Source organism: Lutra lutra, chromosome 16 (assembly GCF_902655055.1).
Source record: "Lutra lutra chromosome 16, mLutLut1.2, whole genome shotgun sequence".
In the NCBI taxonomy this organism is placed as follows: Eukaryota; Metazoa; Chordata; class Mammalia; order Carnivora; family Mustelidae; genus Lutra; species Lutra lutra.
Window position 1 is genome coordinate 20,296,053 of NC_062293.1, and position 16,941 is coordinate 20,312,993.

At 59.3% G+C, this 16,941-nt stretch overlaps 2 protein-coding genes across 6 annotated transcripts in view; both read left to right on the forward strand.

Annotated features, from left to right (window-relative positions):
* Window positions 1–16,779, forward strand: part of DHX58 (DExH-box helicase 58) — a 26,008-nt gene extending 9,229 nt beyond the window's left edge. Inside the window, exons 2-14 of one of the 4 annotated variants that reach the window (XM_047706993.1) lie at window positions 8,920–9,013; window positions 9,171–9,338; window positions 9,534–9,735; window positions 10,118–10,308; window positions 11,017–11,133; window positions 11,651–11,777; window positions 11,940–12,131; window positions 12,716–12,972; window positions 13,468–13,617; window positions 13,706–13,867; window positions 14,559–14,749; window positions 15,824–15,920; window positions 16,194–16,779. In XM_047706993.1, coding sequence (XP_047562949.1) covers window positions 9,171–9,338; window positions 9,534–9,735; window positions 10,118–10,308; window positions 11,017–11,133; window positions 11,651–11,777; window positions 11,940–12,131; window positions 12,716–12,972; window positions 13,468–13,617; window positions 13,706–13,867; window positions 14,559–14,749; window positions 15,824–15,920; window positions 16,194–16,379 — 2,040 coding nt within the window. In that variant the 5' untranslated portion in view covers window positions 8,920–9,013 and the 3' untranslated portion in view covers window positions 16,380–16,779. Of the gene's footprint in view, window positions 1–8,879; window positions 9,014–9,168; window positions 9,339–9,533; window positions 9,736–10,117; window positions 10,309–11,016; window positions 11,134–11,650; window positions 11,778–11,939; window positions 12,132–12,715; window positions 12,973–13,467; window positions 13,618–13,705; window positions 13,868–14,558; window positions 14,750–15,823; window positions 15,921–16,193 lie in introns of those variants that run through there. The other 3 variants (XM_047706994.1, XM_047706995.1, XM_047706996.1) reach the window with 3 other exon arrangements.
* On the forward strand, window positions 558–8,194 carry KAT2A (lysine acetyltransferase 2A). 2 transcript variants are annotated; one of them, XM_047706991.1, is made up of 18 exons: window positions 558–955; window positions 1,093–1,216; window positions 1,558–1,703; window positions 1,810–1,899; window positions 2,188–2,369; window positions 2,470–2,661; window positions 3,497–3,603; window positions 3,792–3,902; window positions 3,991–4,130; window positions 4,216–4,424; window positions 4,596–4,722; window positions 5,809–5,919; window positions 6,356–6,499; window positions 6,762–6,876; window positions 6,968–7,004; window positions 7,084–7,147; window positions 7,264–7,348; window positions 7,471–8,194. In XM_047706991.1, the coding sequence occupies exons 1-18, from the start codon at window positions 617–619 to the stop codon at window positions 7,662–7,664; spliced, it is 2,517 nt and encodes an 838-aa protein (XP_047562947.1). In that variant the 5' UTR covers window positions 558–616; the 3' UTR covers window positions 7,665–8,194. The 2 variants fall into 2 exon arrangements, with proteins under 2 accessions (XP_047562947.1, XP_047562948.1); XM_047706992.1 differs by having other exon boundaries at window positions 3,994–4,130.
* Window positions 16,780–16,941: the final 162 nt, after the last annotated feature.

The following is a 16,941-nucleotide window of genomic DNA, read 5'->3' on the forward strand; positions in this document are numbered from 1 at the left end:
AACATCCTCTGGTGCTCAGTGCTTTTACAATGATCCTTTATTGCTGAAATGTAACGTAATACAAAAAAGTGCACCAAAGAGTACTGCTGAATTATCCCACAAAGAGCACAGCCGTGTAACCACTTCACGGGGCAGGAAGAGGAAGTGTTGCTTCTTAATCTCCACTGTAGCTGCAATTCTGTGTCTGCAGACTGGTGGGACAGGGCCGTTGGCGGTGGGGGGAGGTGTGCCGGGAAGCCAAGACAACTCCAGACCCCAGGCCGGCCCTTCTACCCCGACGCTTGGGAGGTGGGCGGACTCCACGACTCCCCTCAACAGAAGCCTGTTTTCTCAGATGCTTCACCAAGTCCCCACAAAAACACCAATCCCGGAATCCTTCAAAGAGAGATTATAAGTAAGGAGAGGCCAATCTGGGGTAATGACTCAGGCTTCACTTGTTTGTCTGGGACCCACAGACAAGACAGAAAAGTCTGGAAGCTGGAGGCCAAGGGAGCGGCCGTGGAAGACTACAACTCCCACCATGCTCCGGCGCAGCGACGCCTGCGCGTTGAGCGCCGGTTGCCCATGCGGCCCTAGGGCTGGGAGCGCCGCGCCGCGCTCCGCTGCGGGGGAGGACATGGCGGAATCTTCCCAGGCCTCGACCCCGGCCCCGGCCACTCAGCCCCGTCCCCTTCAGTCTCCAGCCCCTGCCCCAACTCCGACTCCTGCCCCTAGTCCGGCTTCAGCCCCGACTCCGGCTCCCACTCCGGCACCAGCCCCCGCCCCAGCTGCAGCGCCAGCCGGCAGCACAGGGACTGGGGGTCCTGGGGTAGGAAGTGGGGGGACGGGGAGCGGAGGGGATCCGGCTCGACCTGGTCTGAGCCAGCAGCAGCGCGCCAGCCAGAGGAAGGCGCAAGTCCGGGGGCTGCCGCGCGCCAAGAAGCTCGAGAAGCTAGGGGTCTTCTCGGCTTGCAAGGTGGGGGCGGGGCCTGGGGGTGAGAAGGGGGCGGGGCTTGGGGCATCCCGGGTCTCGGGTGGGAATGGGGGCAAATCTGTGGCTGGGGATCGGCTCCCCGTCCCCAGTTACAGGGCTGTTGACTGAGTCTTCTGCAGGCCAATGAAACCTGCAAGTGTAATGGCTGGAAAAACCCCAAGCCCCCCACTGCACCCCGCATGGACCTGCAGCAGCCAGCTGCCAACCTGAGCGAGCTGTGCCGCAGTTGTGAGCACCCCTTGGGTAAGGCAGGTAGTGCCCTTGGAGCTGGGGCGGGGGCAGGTGCTGGGTCCTGCTTGGACGGGCTTTTGTAAGTGTCAGGGAGCTTTATCTGTGAAACTAAAAATGCCCACTTAAGGAGGGATTGGGTTGGGAGCATGTATTCTCCCAAGGGAAGAGACAGGAAATCTGCCAGCCCAGAAGAGACAGGGTCCACCCAAGGGCTGATGTAGGAGCAGCTGGTCTCATTGCCCGTCACACTGGTTGGAGGGACTTAGGTTGTAAATTGGCTGGTGATGAAGAGGGGCGGGGAGCTCTGGTGATGTGTCCATTCTTCCCAACCCTATCACCTGTCCTTCTTAAAGCTGACCATGTGTCCCACCTGGAGAATGTGTCAGAGGATGAGATCAACCGGTTGCTGGGTATGGTGGTAGACGTGGAGAATCTGTTTATGTCTGTTCACAAAGAGGAGGACACAGACACTAAGCAGGTCTATTTCTACCTCTTCAAGGTGAGTTTCATCCAAGTGAGTGTGAGTGAGCAAAGGAGGTGGGGCTGGGGAGTCTGCAGCTCTGAGCTCCACTGACCTCTACTCCTCCCCCTTCCTCTTCCTCCAGCTCCTGCGGAAATGCATCCTGCAGATGACCCGGCCAGTGGTGGAGGGCTCCCTGGGCAGTCCCCCCTTTGAGAAGCCTAATATTGAGCAGGTGGGGTGAGGGAGTTGGCAAGAGAATTGGGGGCATCTTGGGGGAGTGAGGAGCCTGTGTTCCCCATCCTCTTCAAGCTGAGAACAAGGGACAGGTTCAGAGAAGGGAGGGAGTTTGGGGCTCAAGATGGACATGGGGGTGGAAAGGGGGATGGAGTTTTTCTTCACCAAGAGCCCCAGAGCGAGAGGTGAGCTTTAGCTCCCCTCAGGAAGCACCAGGTTTTGGGTAAGAAACCCCTCCTTGCTGCTCATGTCTCCTTCCTGGTCTTGTGCCCTGCCCACTTCTCAGGGTGTGCTGAACTTCGTGCAGTACAAGTTCAGTCACCTGGCTCCTCGGGAGCGGCAAACGATGTTTGAGCTCTCAAAGATGTTCCTGCTCTGCCTTAACTACTGGAAGCTTGAGACGCCAGCCCAATTTCGGCAGCGGTCTCAGGCCGAGGACGTGGCTACCTACAAGGTCAATTATACCAGGTAGGCCCAGCCAGGGCCAGCGTGGGGGTGGGGGAGGCCTGGAGGCCCAGCCTGGGTCCAGCACCCCCATTCTCCCTTCCCACCTCCCTGCTGCCCACAGGTGGCTCTGCTACTGCCATGTGCCCCAGAGCTGTGACAGCCTTCCCCGCTACGAGACCACTCACATCTTCGGGCGAAGCCTCCTCCGCTCCATCTTCACGGTGACCCGGCGACAGTTGCTGGAGAAATTCCGGGTGGAGAAGGACAAGCTGGTGCCTGAGAAGAGGACCCTCATCCTCACCCACTTCCCAAAGTAAGGCTTGTTCTGGCCTATCAGGATCTGTCCCAAGTTCACATCCTCCCTGTTGTCCCCTTTTTTCCAGGAAGGCTTCCTGGAGTGGTCTCTCCTTCCCCTCCAGGAGGCTTCTGGGATCTGGGTGTCTACCTGGCACACTTGTCTGGGGCCCAGTTGTGACTTGCCGGCATTTGCCTTTGCGTGTACTAGTCTGGGAATGGCAGGGACATGGCCCGAGTGCTAACTTTACCCCTGCCCACGCCCCTGGTAGATGGGATTCATTGTTTCCCACGGGGCCTGGACACAGCCTCAGAAGCACAGCGCGCCGAGAAACCAGAGCTTACGCTTGAGGGGAAACCGATTTCCACTCCCGTCGCGGTCCTTCCTGTGAGATTTTCCTCTGTTCTGCTATACTTTCCTCTCGTTTTAAACCTGGCTCATAGCTACCCGGTATAAGAAAGGTCCACTGACTAATGCAGGCCTTTCAGTGCCCCTTCTGCCTCCAGCTGGGACAATGAGGTGGCAGGAGGGGATCCTGAGACCCAGGGTGACTTGTGCACTTCCCACATAGCTCAGGAAGGCACCAGCTCAGACCCTGTCCCCCTGTGCCACACACTGTGGTAGACTTGGCCTCTGTTCTCTGTCTAGATTGTCCTGTTCTGCCTCTAACTAGGGGCTCCCAAGAGGCCGAGGACTGTGTCTTCCCCTAGTCTGAAGGCTGTCTCCGTTCTTCGGCTCCCAATTCCGTGACATTTGGGTCTCTCAACCTGCCTCCATTCCTTCTGGTGTCTGGTCCAGGCTGCTGCCTTGGTTGGAGGACAGAGTTGTGAGACAGCCTGTACCCTCCCCACAGATTCCTGTCCATGCTGGAGGAGGAGATCTATGGGGCAAACTCTCCGATCTGGGAGTCTGGCTTCACCATGCCGCCCTCAGAGGGGACGCAGCTGGTGCCCAGGCCGGGTACGTGCCCCAGCAGGCTCTGCAGGCTCTTGGCTTGGCTTCCCTGGCAGAGTTCAGCCCTCCGCCGGGAAGAAGTACTGCGGATGGCAGCAGTGGGGACATGCAGGAGGGTGTGTCTGGGGAATCCTTTTTTGGGGACCTACCACCACCTCTGACCACCCCCTATCCCTGATTTCGCTCCCTCTCAGCCACAGTCAGTGCAGCAGTTGTCCCCAGCGCCCCCCTCTTCAGCCCCACCATGGGTGGGGGCAGCAACAGCTCCTTGAGCCTGGATTCCGGAGGGGCTGAGCCCATGCCAGGTGCGTACTTGACCCCTGACCCCTGACTCTCATTTGGCCCCCCTAACCTCTTTTGCTGTCCACCGGAGACCCTGCCAACCTTCCCCAGCAGGTGAGAAGAGGAAGCTCCCAGAGAACCTGACCCTGGAGGATGCCAAGCGGCTCCGTGTCATGGGAGACATCCCCATGGAGCTGGTCAACGAGGTCATGCTCACCATCACGGACCCCGCCGCCATGCTGGGGCCTGAGGTGGGCAGCCTGGCTCGCTACATAGTGTGGGGAGGGGGCTCACCGGCCAGAAGCCGCAGCTCACTCCCTTACCTCTGATGCCCAGACGAGCCTGCTGTCGGCCAACGCAGCCCGGGACGAGACAGCCCGCCTGGAGGAGCGCCGTGGCATCATCGAGTTCCATGTCATCGGCAACTCGCTGACACCCAAGGCCAACCGGCGGGTGTTGCTCTGGCTTGTGGGGCTGCAGAATGTCTTCTCCCACCAGCTGCCACGCATGCCCAAGGAGTATATCGCCCGCCTCGTCTTTGACCCGTGCGTCCCCACAAGGGCCCCAGCCCTAAGCACCATGCCCATCCCCAGCCTGTGGGAATACTTGCTCCTCCGCTTCTGGCTCTGAATACAGCCCTGGCTTCCAAGGCTCTAGGGACCTGGGAGGCATTTGGGGACCAGGTAGGGGCCATGACCTTTCCCCTCTCCCCTTAGGAAGCACAAGACTCTGGCCTTGATCAAGGATGGGCGGGTCATCGGTGGGATCTGCTTCCGTATGTTTCCCACTCAGGGCTTCACAGAGATTGTCTTCTGCGCCGTCACCTCGAATGAGCAGGTCAAGGTGAGTGCCTTGGCCCCAGCCCCAGTTTGCACAGAGGGGAAGCCACAGTCTCCAGTCCCTCTTTCAGTGGCCGGCCAGTTCCTCCCAGCCCCACAAGGGGGCGGTTGTCCTTTGGTAACTGCGTTAAGAAAACACTTTAGAGTCCCCAAACCATTAATGCTCTTATTTTCTTTTTTTAAAGGTTTATTTACTTTGTATAGAGAGAGTGAGCGAACGCATAAGCACACAAGCAGGGGGAGGGGCAGAGGGAGAGAATCTGAAGCAGACTCCCTGCTGAGCATAGAGTCTGATGTGGGGCTCGATCTCACAACCCAGAGATCGTGATCTGGGCTGAAATCAGGAGTTGACCACTTAACCGACTGAGCCACCCAGACACCCCTACGAATAACACTTTTAAATGAACCTGAATTTCTTTCAACACCGGAACATTCACATATACCGAGGAGTTAATAGTTTTTACACTAGCCTGGTGCTGGGTGATAGTCCTGGGTTCTGTCCTTAGTTGGCATAACAGACCCGCTGGTAGGGTTCCCAGTTCTCCTGGTTTCTGTAAGCCAGATTTGCATGGTGCCACTCGGTCTTGACTTGTATGGGAGACACTCTCTCTTTAGGGTTCAGATTTGAAATGAGTAGGGCCCTTGTGATTCCTCTTCCCCTTTCCCCGTCACTCTGAGGTCCAGGAACTGGGAACCAGTGACATGGGGACCGCAACTTCCTGGGTTGGGATTTCAGTCCTGGCCTTACCATGGCTGGCTGGCTGACTTTGGACACGTTTTCTAACGTAGTTAATATAGTTGGGTTGCAGGTTTTGGTTTCTTGGGTTTTTTTCTCTGGGAAATGGAGATAAAAATACTCACCTCGTGGACTGACCTGAGAGGTGGTCTGTAAAGTCCCAGGCACCACTCGTAGCCCTGAGTAAGCGCTTAGAAGCCCAGTGTCCTTTGCTTTCTCCCCACAAACTCCAGTTCCTCCGCCAGTTGCCTTTCCTCCTCCCTGTCCTGGGTCCCCTGGCTGTCCCTACCTCCTATGCAGTCTGCTCTCTCCATTCGGGGCCCCCCTGCTAAGCCCTGCCCCCCTCCCCCGCAGGGCTATGGGACTCACCTGATGAACCACCTGAAGGAGTATCACATCAAACACAACATCCTCTACTTCCTCACCTATGCTGATGAGTATGCCATTGGCTACTTCAAAAAGCAGGTGACCCTTGCCTCAGCCCACACTTGCCTGCTGCCTGGGGCTAGAGGTCATCCTGTCCAGCCTGCTGGTGGGGATGGGATGGGATGGGATGGGATGGGATGGGAGGGAAGTCTTCCGTGCCCAGCTGCCTGCCTCCCACTGCTGCCCCAGTGAAGAGTAGGGACCTGTAGGGCAGTCAGGCAGGCTGGAAGAACTGGGAGACTCTTGAGGGTGGGCTGGGAGGGGCAGCTGACCTAGAGCCTTCCCAGGGACAGATTAATTGAGCCCACACAATACAGAGCCCCCCGCCTGCACACCAGCTACCACAGAAGGTGATCCGGGAACCAGGGAGAAGGGGACATGGCCTGCATGGCCCCTCCGGGGGCTTCTGGGGGAAGGGTGATTCAAGTTGGAAGGGCCTTGCTAGTGGGTCAGGTCATAACTGTCCACTCCCTAGGGCTTCTCCAAGGACATCAAAGTGCCCAAGAGCCGCTACCTGGGCTACATTAAGGACTATGAGGGTGCAACATTGATGGAGTGTGAGCTGAATCCCCGGATCCCCTACACGGAGCTGTCCCACATCATCAAAAAGCAGAAGGAGGTGTGTGTGTGTGCGTGTGTGCGCATGCACTCAGCCCTGGGACTTTTCATGTGCATGGAGGGGTGAGCACACGTGTGTGGATATGTGCCACACGTATGTGCACTTGTGAGGTGGGCATGGGCCAGGATCTTGGTTCTTGCTTTGCCTCTCAGGGAAGTTAGGTGGTGAGGGGCCTGGGCTCAGGGGCAGGGCCTCTGCCTCTGGCCCTGGGAGGGTTACTGCTGGGGCTGGAGTTGGCCTCTCAGGCCTTGCCTTCCCTCAGATCATCAAGAAGCTGATTGAGCGCAAACAGGCCCAGATCCGAAAGGTGTACCCTGGGCTCAGCTGCTTCAAGGAGGGAGTGAGGCAGATCCCCGTGGAGAGTGTCCCCGGCATTCGTGAGCAGGGGTCTTGGTGGGGGAGGGGGCACCCTGCTGGGGGTGTGTTCTCAAATTCTTAGGGATGCTTTCCCCACTCCCCACTTTGCAGGAGAGACGGGCTGGAAGCCACTGGGGAAGGAGAAGGGGTGAGTATTGTGTGGAGGAGGTGGGTGTCGGGGGAGGCAGAAGGACCCAGGGCCTCAGACGTGGCATCTCTTGCCCCAGGAAGGAGCTGAAGGATCCAGACCAGCTCTACACGACCCTCAAAAACTTGCTGGCCCAGATCAAGGTGGGGAGACCAGGTTCCCTTCTGGGGGCACCTGCGCCAGTGGCTGGGGTGGGTGGTACTCACCAGCTGGGCGGAGGGCACAGTGGGCCTGGCTCCAGCTCGGCTTTCCTCTCCAGTCACACCCCAGTGCCTGGCCCTTCATGGAGCCTGTGAAGAAGGCGGAAGCCCCTGACTACTACGAGGTCATCCGCTTCCCTATTGGTGAGGATGCTCCATTCCTGCCCCCCAAACCTGCCCCCGCCTCTGCCTCTGCCTTCCCTGGGCCCCACGGCCCTGCCCTCCCCAGCCTCCTAAAGGTGAGCCCTTACGTCCCGCCGCCCCAGACCTGAAGACCATGACCGAGCGACTGCGCAGCCGCTACTACGTCACCCGCAAGCTCTTCGTGGCCGACCTGCAGCGGGTCATCGCCAACTGCCGCGAGTACAACCCCCCGGACAGCGAGTACTGCCGCTGCGCCAGCGCCCTGGAGAAGTTCTTCTACTTCAAGCTCAAGGAGGGGGGGCTCATTGACAAGTAGTCTCCAGCTTTGGACCGCAGCCTTGACCTGGAATGTCTCCACCTCGGGTTCTGATCCGATGGCCAGGGGGCGGCCCTGGAGGCCTGGTGCCTCTCAGCTCTGGACACTCCAGCCCCCGGCCCTGCGGCCCTTCCTAGAACTGCAGGTGCCCCCCACCTGCACACACAGCTTTCGTTGTATCTGACCTTGGGGAGGGGTCTCCTGGGTCCGGGGCTCAGCCCCTCCCAAGTGGCTGCTGGCCAGAGGATAAGCCCTGACCGGCCCCGGTGGCCCCCAGCCCTGTCCCCACAGAGCCATGGAGTCTTGGAGTCCTGGGCCTGACCCAGCCCATTGTTTCCTGGAGGGTGGGGACTGTACATCTTAGCGTGAGGGAGGGGCTTAAGTGTTTGAAGTTCAACTGGGATTGGAGGGGCCTTGCCTCACCCCTCACCCTGCACTGTTCTGTCTGCCCCCTAGGAGTGGGGGGCCCGGGGACCATTCATTTCCTGGCATTAATCCCTCAGAGGGAACAATAAAGCTCTTTTTTTTTTTTTCTCTGTGTGATTGTTTCTTTGGTAAGGTCCCCAACCTTGGCAGGTTGACCCCGTTCCTGCCCCGACCTCCTGCAGAAGTGTACCTATTAAAGCTCAGATGGATGGGGCACCTGGGGGGCTCAGTCAGTTAAGTGTCTGCCTTCCCCTCTAGTCATGATCCGGGGGTCCTGGGATCGACCCCCGATCTCAGCGGGGAGCCTGCTTCTCCCGTTCCTCTGCCACTCCCCCTACTCCTGCTTTCTGGCACGTGCTCTCTCTCAAAGAAGTACACTCTTAAAAAATTCCGCTGGTGCAGGGGCCACCCTCCGCCACCAGCCTCCTGCCTAGTCTGGCGCCCCTGCAGTGATGGCACCTGTCGGCTGCATCCCCCACTTCTCCCTGCTCCTGGCTGCTCCTGGTCCAGGTGTGGGGGCTGCAGGGGTCCCAGTTCTCCACCCGGCTGCCTTGGCCTGGGTCTACATGGTTACCGCTGGCTCGAAAGGTGTGGGGTCGGGGTAGGGTGGCTGAGACTCTGCTGTTGGAGGAGACCCGCAGGACCCCGGAGGAGTGAAAGGGTACTTTCCTGCAGCTTTGCTGGGGGAGGGGCAAAGGGGGAAGGGAGATTCCTAAGGCTGAACTCTGCCGGAGCTGACTCCTCCCTCAGTTTCAGTTTCTGTTTTCGATTTCTGCTCAGCCCAGGGGCACCGGCACCGGCACCGGCACCGGCATCCGGCTAAGCTAAGCCGGCCCTCGCAGGTGTTGCAGATAAGACCCGACAGGGCAGAAGTCAGAGTTTGTGTTACTTCTGCCTCCTGTCTTGGCCAGATCAGGTTCCAGGTAGATCCCTGCCCTGCCCTGCCCCACCTCCCTCAAGCGGGAATGGGGTGGTCTGGGGCCCCAGACTGGGTTCTCCAGGAGCGGGGGTGGGGGGGGTGGTTGGGAGCTGGGAGGGGGCTGGGTGGGCCAGGGGTCAGAGTCTCCTTCCATTCTCAAGATGGAGTTGCGACCCTACCAGTGGGAGGTAATCATGCCTGCCCTAGAGGGCAAGAACATCATCGTGTGGCTGCCCACGGGGGCTGGGAAGACCCGGGCGGCTGCGTACGTGGCCAAAAGGCATCTGGAGACTGTGGACAGAGCCAAGGTGGTGGTACTGGTCAACAGGGTGAGTAGCCCACACTCCCCTCGGTGGGGTCTCAGCTCCTCGGGTGTCCCCAGAGCCCGTCCGGAACTCCGGGGCTGCCGTGGCCACCTCTAAGCTCACCTGCCTTTTCTCCCATTCCTGTCCCCAGCCCAGTCCTGGGGGGGTCACCTTGCCGCCTGTCCAGCTTCCTGCCCTCACCTCATTCTCCGTCCGCAGGTGCACCTGGTGAGCCAGCATTGTGAGGAGTTCAGCCGCATGCTGGACAGACGCTGGGCCATTATAACCCTGAGCGGGGACATGGGGCCACGAGCTGGCTTTGGCCACCTGGCCCGGAGCCATGACCTGATCATCTGCACAGCGGAGCTGCTCCAGATGGCGCTGACCAGCCCCGAGGAGGAGGAGCACGTGGAGCTCAATGGTGAGGGCTGTGAGCAAGGGCCAAGGGTACGCACCTGAGGCAGCCTACCTGCTGCCCCCAGGACACCCCTTCCAGTAAAGCTGCGGGACATTTGGTGGGAGTGAGGGGTTCCCCATTCACCATACACCATCATGGAAGTCAGCCTGGCTATGGTGTGGGATCTGTGGCAAGTCCCCCGAGCCACCCCCGCCGAACCTCAGTTGACTAATGTGTAAAATGAAGGTAAGTCACCCCTGCCTAGGCTCTCTCTCTCCAGAGCCCCGGTGCAAGTTGAGAAAGGAGGAAGGAGAGAAACGACCTGTGGGGGCTGCGCTCAGAAAAGCTTATGGGGGAGGAAGGGCTTTGCAGGTGTAGGTCACAGCCTTGCCCCTCGTGTCCCCAGCCTTCTCCCTGCTCGTGGTGGATGAGTGTCACCACACGCACAAAGACACTGTCTACAATGTCATCCTGAGCCGGTACTTAGAGCATAAACTCCAGAGGATGCGGCCCCTGCCCCAGGTGCTGGGGCTCACAGCCTCCCCAGGCACCGGCGGGGCCTCCACGCTCAAGGGGGCCATCGACCACATCCTGCAGGTCAGCTTGGCCCCCGTGGCCCTGCCCCTACCAGAGCCCCCCACCCCCGCCACCTGCCCTCCCCAGGCTCTCCCAGGCACACAAGCTCCAGCCCCCAGTGGCTTCTCACTGCGCTTAGATTAGACTCTGTGGTCTATCGTGGTTTACAAAAGTTCCATGGACCCAGCCTGCCTCTCCAACCTCGTTTCTGGCACCCTCCCCTCACGCCTACACGCCTACTCTACCAGCCTTTTCTCTGGATCTTGACCATATCAGGTCCTTCTCAGGACCTTTATACTCGCTCTCCCTTTTGCCCTGAATGCCCTTCCCCCTGCACTTGACCTGTCTGGCTTCTTCTTGTCACTCAGGGAACAGCTTAAATGTCACCGCCTCAGAACCTTCCCTGATCACCCCCACTGCACCCTAACATGCCACCCAATTTTATTGTCTTCAGAGCTCATTACTACTGCCCGAAACCCTCCCATTTTGCTAGCTTCACTGGTTTAACATCTGTCTCCCCAACTCCAAAATAAGACTCTTTGGATCCCCGCTACCTACAACACCCCTGGGCACAGAGCTGGCGAGCAATAAATATTTGTTGAGGAAGTGAATCCCCACTTCCGGTGGCCCTGCTCCAGGGCCTCTGGGACCTCACTCAGTCTCAGAGTTCTGCCCACCGTCCTCACAGGACTGTCCCCCATTCGAGTGAACCCTTTTGTCTTTACCCAGCTCTGTGCCAACCTGGACACATGGCGCATCATGTCACCGAAGACCTACCTCCCCCAGCTGCAGGAGCTCAGGCCTCAGCCCTGCAAACAGTACAACCTCTGCCGCAGGTGCACCCAGGTGAGTGGGGCGGGGGGCATCTGGTGTGAAGTTAGGGCACCTGGCCTTGAGCCCTGACTCCACCCACTGGAGCTCTGGGACTTCTTGGTATTTGCTTATTTCTCTGAGCCTCTGTTTGTCGGTTTTGTGAGATGGGGAAGCTCCAGCCCGTGCCCACAGCCTGCTGTTTGACTCCCTGATGCCTCCGTGGGCATCTGTAGAAACCCTGTGGGATGCTTTGCAAACCCTACACCTCGGGCAGAGGGTCTCTCCTGCGGTGTAGACACTGTCTGGCGTCTGCTAGGACAAGGGCTGCATAAGGACTTAGACATTGCTGTCCCCGGGCCAGAGGTCAATGGCACGCAGGAGGTCGAGGCAGAGCAGGACCCCAGCCTCCAGCTGGGGCTCCTTCATATCCCCGCAGGCTTCTCTCTGGAGCGCCCTCTTCTCAAACACCGACCTAGCGGCAGGAGCCATGCGGGGTGTTCACGGCTACCCCCGGTGTATGGGAATCCCTTCACGCCCTCTTCCCATCCAGGACCCATTTGGGGACACACTGAAGAAACTCATGGACCAAATCCACAACCGCCTGGAGATGCTCGAGTTGAGCCGGGACTTCGGGACGCAGAATTACGAGCAGCAGGTGGTGGAGCTGAGCCAGGCTGGTGAGAGGGGCGGTCGGCTCGGAGGGCCTGGAGGCCGGGACCTGCCGGGGCGGAGCTCCCCCCGGGGCGGGGGCGGGGGGCGGAGTCTAAGGCCGGAGCAGGCCTGGAGGGGCGTGGCCGCTCCGACCCTGAGGCCTTCCCCCGCCCCCATCCCTCCCGCAGCGGCCAAGGCCGGGCTCCAGGAGCGTCGGGTCTACGCTCTTCACCTGCGGCGCTACAACGATGCGCTGCTCATTCACGACACGGTCCGTGCTGTGGACGCCCTGGACTGGCTGCGGGATTTCTACGACAAGGAGCGCGCCACGAAGACCCAGATCCTGCAGGCCGAGCGCTGGCTGCTGGCGCTGTTCGATGGTGAGACTCGCGGGAACTGGACTAGACGGGACGCCGGCGCCAACGCAGGGTGGCAAGGGGCCAACGAGGGTACTGGGGCCCTGTTTTTCTAACCGAGAGTCAAGGACCTGGATAGGACAAAAGATGTATGACCTCATTTTTAAAGGTTTGTATAGACATGAAAACGAATTCATTTAGTTGGGGGACTGTTTCTTGAAAGTCTGTGGTGTTGTGATACCTTGAAGCTGGGAAGGGGAGGTGGTCTGCGAGTGGCATTTAAGGCAAGAGGCCTCAGCAAGCCTAAGGGGTGGGGCAAGGACCTTTCTGAACAGAGACACCTGAGGTTGAGTTAATCCTGGGTAGCAGAGGTCAGAGATGTGTCTGCGAAGAATTCTGTACTGTAGGCCCCTGGTGTCAGGCTGGGTGGGTGGGCAGAGCGTCTCCTTGAGTGTTGTCTTGGGGCCCTTCAGGGGGAATCAGGGGCAGATAGCTTCAGGCTCCCTCTACACCCACAGTCCTGTCCCTGTGAGCCACACCCTCTCCCGCCCTGCTCTGCCCACCTCCAGGCCTGATGCCTGTGCCTCTGTTTTGGGCCTTTCTGGCAGATTACAAGAATGAGCTGGCCCACCTGGCAACGTGCAGCCCGGAGAACCCAAAACTGGAGATGCTAGAACAGATCCTGCGGGAGCAGTTTGGGGGCAGCGATGACAGCCCCCGGGGCATCATCTTCACGCAGACCCGCCAGAGCGTCCACTCCCTCCTGCTCTGGCTCCAGCAGCAGCCGGGCCTGCGGACCATGGACATCAGGGCTGACCTGCTGATCGGGGTGGGGAACAGCAGCCAGAACACCCATATGACCCAGGTGTGGGCTTTGAGGAGAGGAGCCAGCACTGGGGGAGTTCTTAGGGGAGAGGGGTGGGGTAGAGTCTTCACGGAGCTGTGGGGGCCTGGTTTCCCCAGGCAGAAGGCAGAGAACAGGGGGAGAGGGGTGCACTCTGAGATCCCTGGTACTGAGGGTTTTCCTAGTTTGGGGGTCCCTGGGCGCAGAGAGGCTGACGCTTGGGGAATCTGCAGGGAAGGAGGAAAGTGGTGTTTTCAGGACAGAGGATCAGAGGTCTGGAGTCCCTTGCTGGACTCCTGCGACCTCCTACCATAGACAGGTGGGGGCCCTTAAGAGTCTGTAGGGGAGGCAGGGGTTAGGTGGGGTTAGCTGGCAAGACGGGCAAGATGCTGGGGGTAGCGGTGGAGACTCAGGCTCCCTCGGAAAAGGGGCAAACTCTCGAACCAGGTGATGCTGGGTCGCAGGAGGGCAGGCAAACCACTTGGCGCCCATCCTCTTGCTCCTCTCCCACCCCAGAGAGACCAACAAGAAGTGATCCGGAAGTTCCAGACTGGCACCCTGAACCTCCTGGTGGCCACGAGTGTGGCGGAAGAGGGACTGGACATCCCCCAGTGCAACGTGGTGGTGCGCTACGGGCTCCTGACCAACGAGATCTCCATGGTCCAGGTGTGTAAACCCTGTGTTGCCAACAGCCCTCAAAGGTCCTCGTGGGACCACAGGCCCACTCAAGGCCGCGCCCAATCTCCTCCCTCAGGCCAGGGGCCGCGCCCGGGCTGGTCAGAGCAAATACTCGTTTGTGGCAACCCAAGGCAGTCGGGAGCTGCGGCGGGAGCTGACCAACGAGGTCCTGGAGAGGCTGATGGAGCAGGCCGTGGCCGCTGTGCAGGAGATGGATGAGGCCGAGTACCAGGCCAAGGTCTGGGTGGTCTGCACACCGTGCGGGCTGGGGGAGGGGAGGCTGAGGGCACTCTGCCTGGAAGGCCTCTGGCTGCACACGTGCACACACACACCCCTGCTCCCCCTTTCCTGGGGACTGATGTGGCCCGCCTGGGAACGTTTGAATGGCAGGGAGGGTAGTGGCCAAGGCTGGGGCTTCCTGGGAAGGCAATGGCTCTTCTCCAAGATGCCATGTCACCAAATACTTCATATATCTGTGAGGGCTGCCTTACAGTGCTTCCGACACCAGGCTAGGGGGAAACAAACAAAGACATGTGCCCAAAATAAGCCAGAACCAGGACTTAAATCAGTTTCCCCTGAGGCAGGGTCACCATTGTCCAACCTCACCCAGGACGGTCCCTGTGGACCCCTGTCATCCCAGCCCAATTATTAGTGATGCCCCATGTTACAGTCCAAGAAGCAGCTTTGCACAAAATCCTCCATAGCGGGGGCAGAGACTCGGCAACAGAGCTTGCCCTGCTCCCAGCATTGCCCCTGGTCCATATTCTTTTTCTCCACAGAGCTGCTTCTTGAAGCTCCAGGGAGGGTGGAGGGAAGTCCCTTCTGAGTACTAATGATCTGAGGTCTTCGGGAGCCCTTAGATCCTGAGAGTGTTCCAGGGGTCAGGCCTGTGAGGCCCCAGCTCTGCCTGGTGTCCCCTCTGACCCCAGATCCGGGACCTGCAGCGGAGCACTCTGGTCAAGCGGGCGGCCCGGGCAGCCCAGCGGGAGAGTCAGCGGCAGCAGTTCTCGGCTGAGGAGGTACAGCTCCTCTGTGTCAACTGCATGGTGGCCGTGGGCCATGGGAGTGACCTGCGGAAGGTGGAGGACGCCCACCACGTCAACGTGAACCCCAACTTCTCGTGAGGCCAGGGGAAGGGGCTGGCAGGATGAGAGGGAGGGAGGGGCATGATGGGGGACAGAGAACGCATCCCATCCAGACCGTGCCCTGAGACTTTGGGAGCTGAAAGGGCATTTTTGACAAGTACCGAGTCTGTATTTTTAAGCGGCTGGCTAGACAGGTTTTATCACTGCCCCATTTCACATGTAAGCAAACAGAGGCTCAGAGAGGCAGAGTGACTTGTCCGGGCTCCCATGGCCACTGGGTGGTCGGGCAGGCACTGGAGTTCAGGATACCAAATGCTGAGAGGCCATGAACTGGGCTTCCCACCCACATCCCCATCCAGTCCCACCTACTCTGAAGACAGAGGGGCTGCTTGTCCCTGAACCATCACCCTCTCATCCTCTGTCCTCTTGAGGGTAACTTTCCCCCATCCTCCATCCGTCCATCCATCCATCCATTCATTAAGTATTTACTAGGGAGCCACTGTGTGCCAGGCCCCTGGGCCAAGGATCTACACACCAGGTCCTCTCATTTAAGGAGGCAGCATTTTAATGAGTTCTTGTAGGACGGATCAGGCTGGTAGGGGAGATGAGCCCAGGCAGGGATGATGTGCGAGCACTGCCCCTGGCTGGCTTGTGTGGGAAGGACTGTGAAGGATGAGACCCCGAAGAAGACAGGCTGGCCAGGGGAGAGCCGTGAAGTTCAGGCCTGAAAGTCTGGCCTTTGTCCCACAGGCAGAGAGGAGTCTTGGGTGGATTTTGAGCAAGGGAATGTCAAGGTCAGATTTACATTTTTAGAAGATCACCCTGGCAGTTGGTGGAAGGATGGTGTGGGTTGGGAGTGATGAATTGGGATGGAAAGGTGGAGCTGGGAGAGGCACGGGGGGGTGGGGGGGTGGGATGGTTAGAATCATCTGGGTGTATAGTGCTGAGGCCTGAGCCCGAGCAGAGGGCACACAATGAGGCCGCACAGGCAGAACTTACTGGAGGGCAGAGCTCCAGGCTCTGCGGAGTCTCTGTGCCTCTTGGCAGGCAGAAGAGCCCGAGACCCAGCAAGCAGGAGGGCATGAGGACTGACTCCCATTCCTCTCCAGGATCTACTACAGTGTCTCCCGGGGGGCTGTGGTCATTGACAGAGCCTTCAAGGACTGGAAGCCTGGGGGTACCATTCACTGCAGGAACTGTGGGGAGGTAAGTGTTCGGGCCTCAGCCCTCAACTCCAGTCTTCAGAATCCCTAGTCTGAGAGAGGAGGCCCAGCCTTCTGCCATCAGGACACCCTCCTGCTCCGCCGCAGGAGCCCCCAGGTGGAGGAGAAGGGTTGAACTGCTAGCCCACGATGTGATTGCAGAGACAGCTCTGAGGTGGGAGACACAGGCCCTGCATTCACAGATCCCCCACCTTGAGGAGAGAAGCCCACTCTGAGGACAGTGACCCCAGCCCAGCCTTCCCTGTTCCACCCTCAGGCCTGGGGTCTGCAGATGATCTACAAGTCAGTGAAGCTGCCGGCGCTCCGGGTCCGCAGCATGCTTCTACAGACGCCCCAGGGGAGAGTCCAGTCCAAGAAGTGGTCCCGCGTGCCCTTCCCAGTGCCTGACTTTGACTACCTGCAGCACTGCACCCAGAACCTGGCGGACCTCTCCTTGGAATGAGCCCCTTGTCACTGCAGTGCCCACCTCCGCCTGCAGGGGGCAGGAGAGTCCGCAGCAGCCACTGTCTTCCCTGGGGCAAAGCTTGGGGCCAAGCCCCTCCAGCCTGAGTCATCAGCTTGCGGGGGCCATGCTGACCAGCCACAGAGGAACCTGGGGCGCCCAAGCTGGCTCAGACTCCCACACTGAGGAAGCAACTCGGGGACCACAGCTCGCCCCCAAGCCCTCCTCACACCCACAGATACTCAAACGCGCTGGATGGAGGCAGGGGTTAGGGAGGAAACAGGCAGGAAGCTGTCCACACTCTACTAGCAATGAACACGGTTTCCCTTGACTCCTTGACATTCCTTCCCCTCTATTTTTTGAGGCTCCTCATAAATTGAAAATAAACTAGTAGAAAATTGCTATAGAAAAGATGTGGTGGGGCGCCTGGGTGGCTCCGTTGGTTAAGCGTCTACCTTCAGGTCATGATCTCAGGGTCCTGGGATCAAGCCCCATCTAGGGCTCTCTGCTCAGCAGGGAGCCTGCTTCTCCCCTCTCTTCCCCACTCATGTTCTCTCTTGCT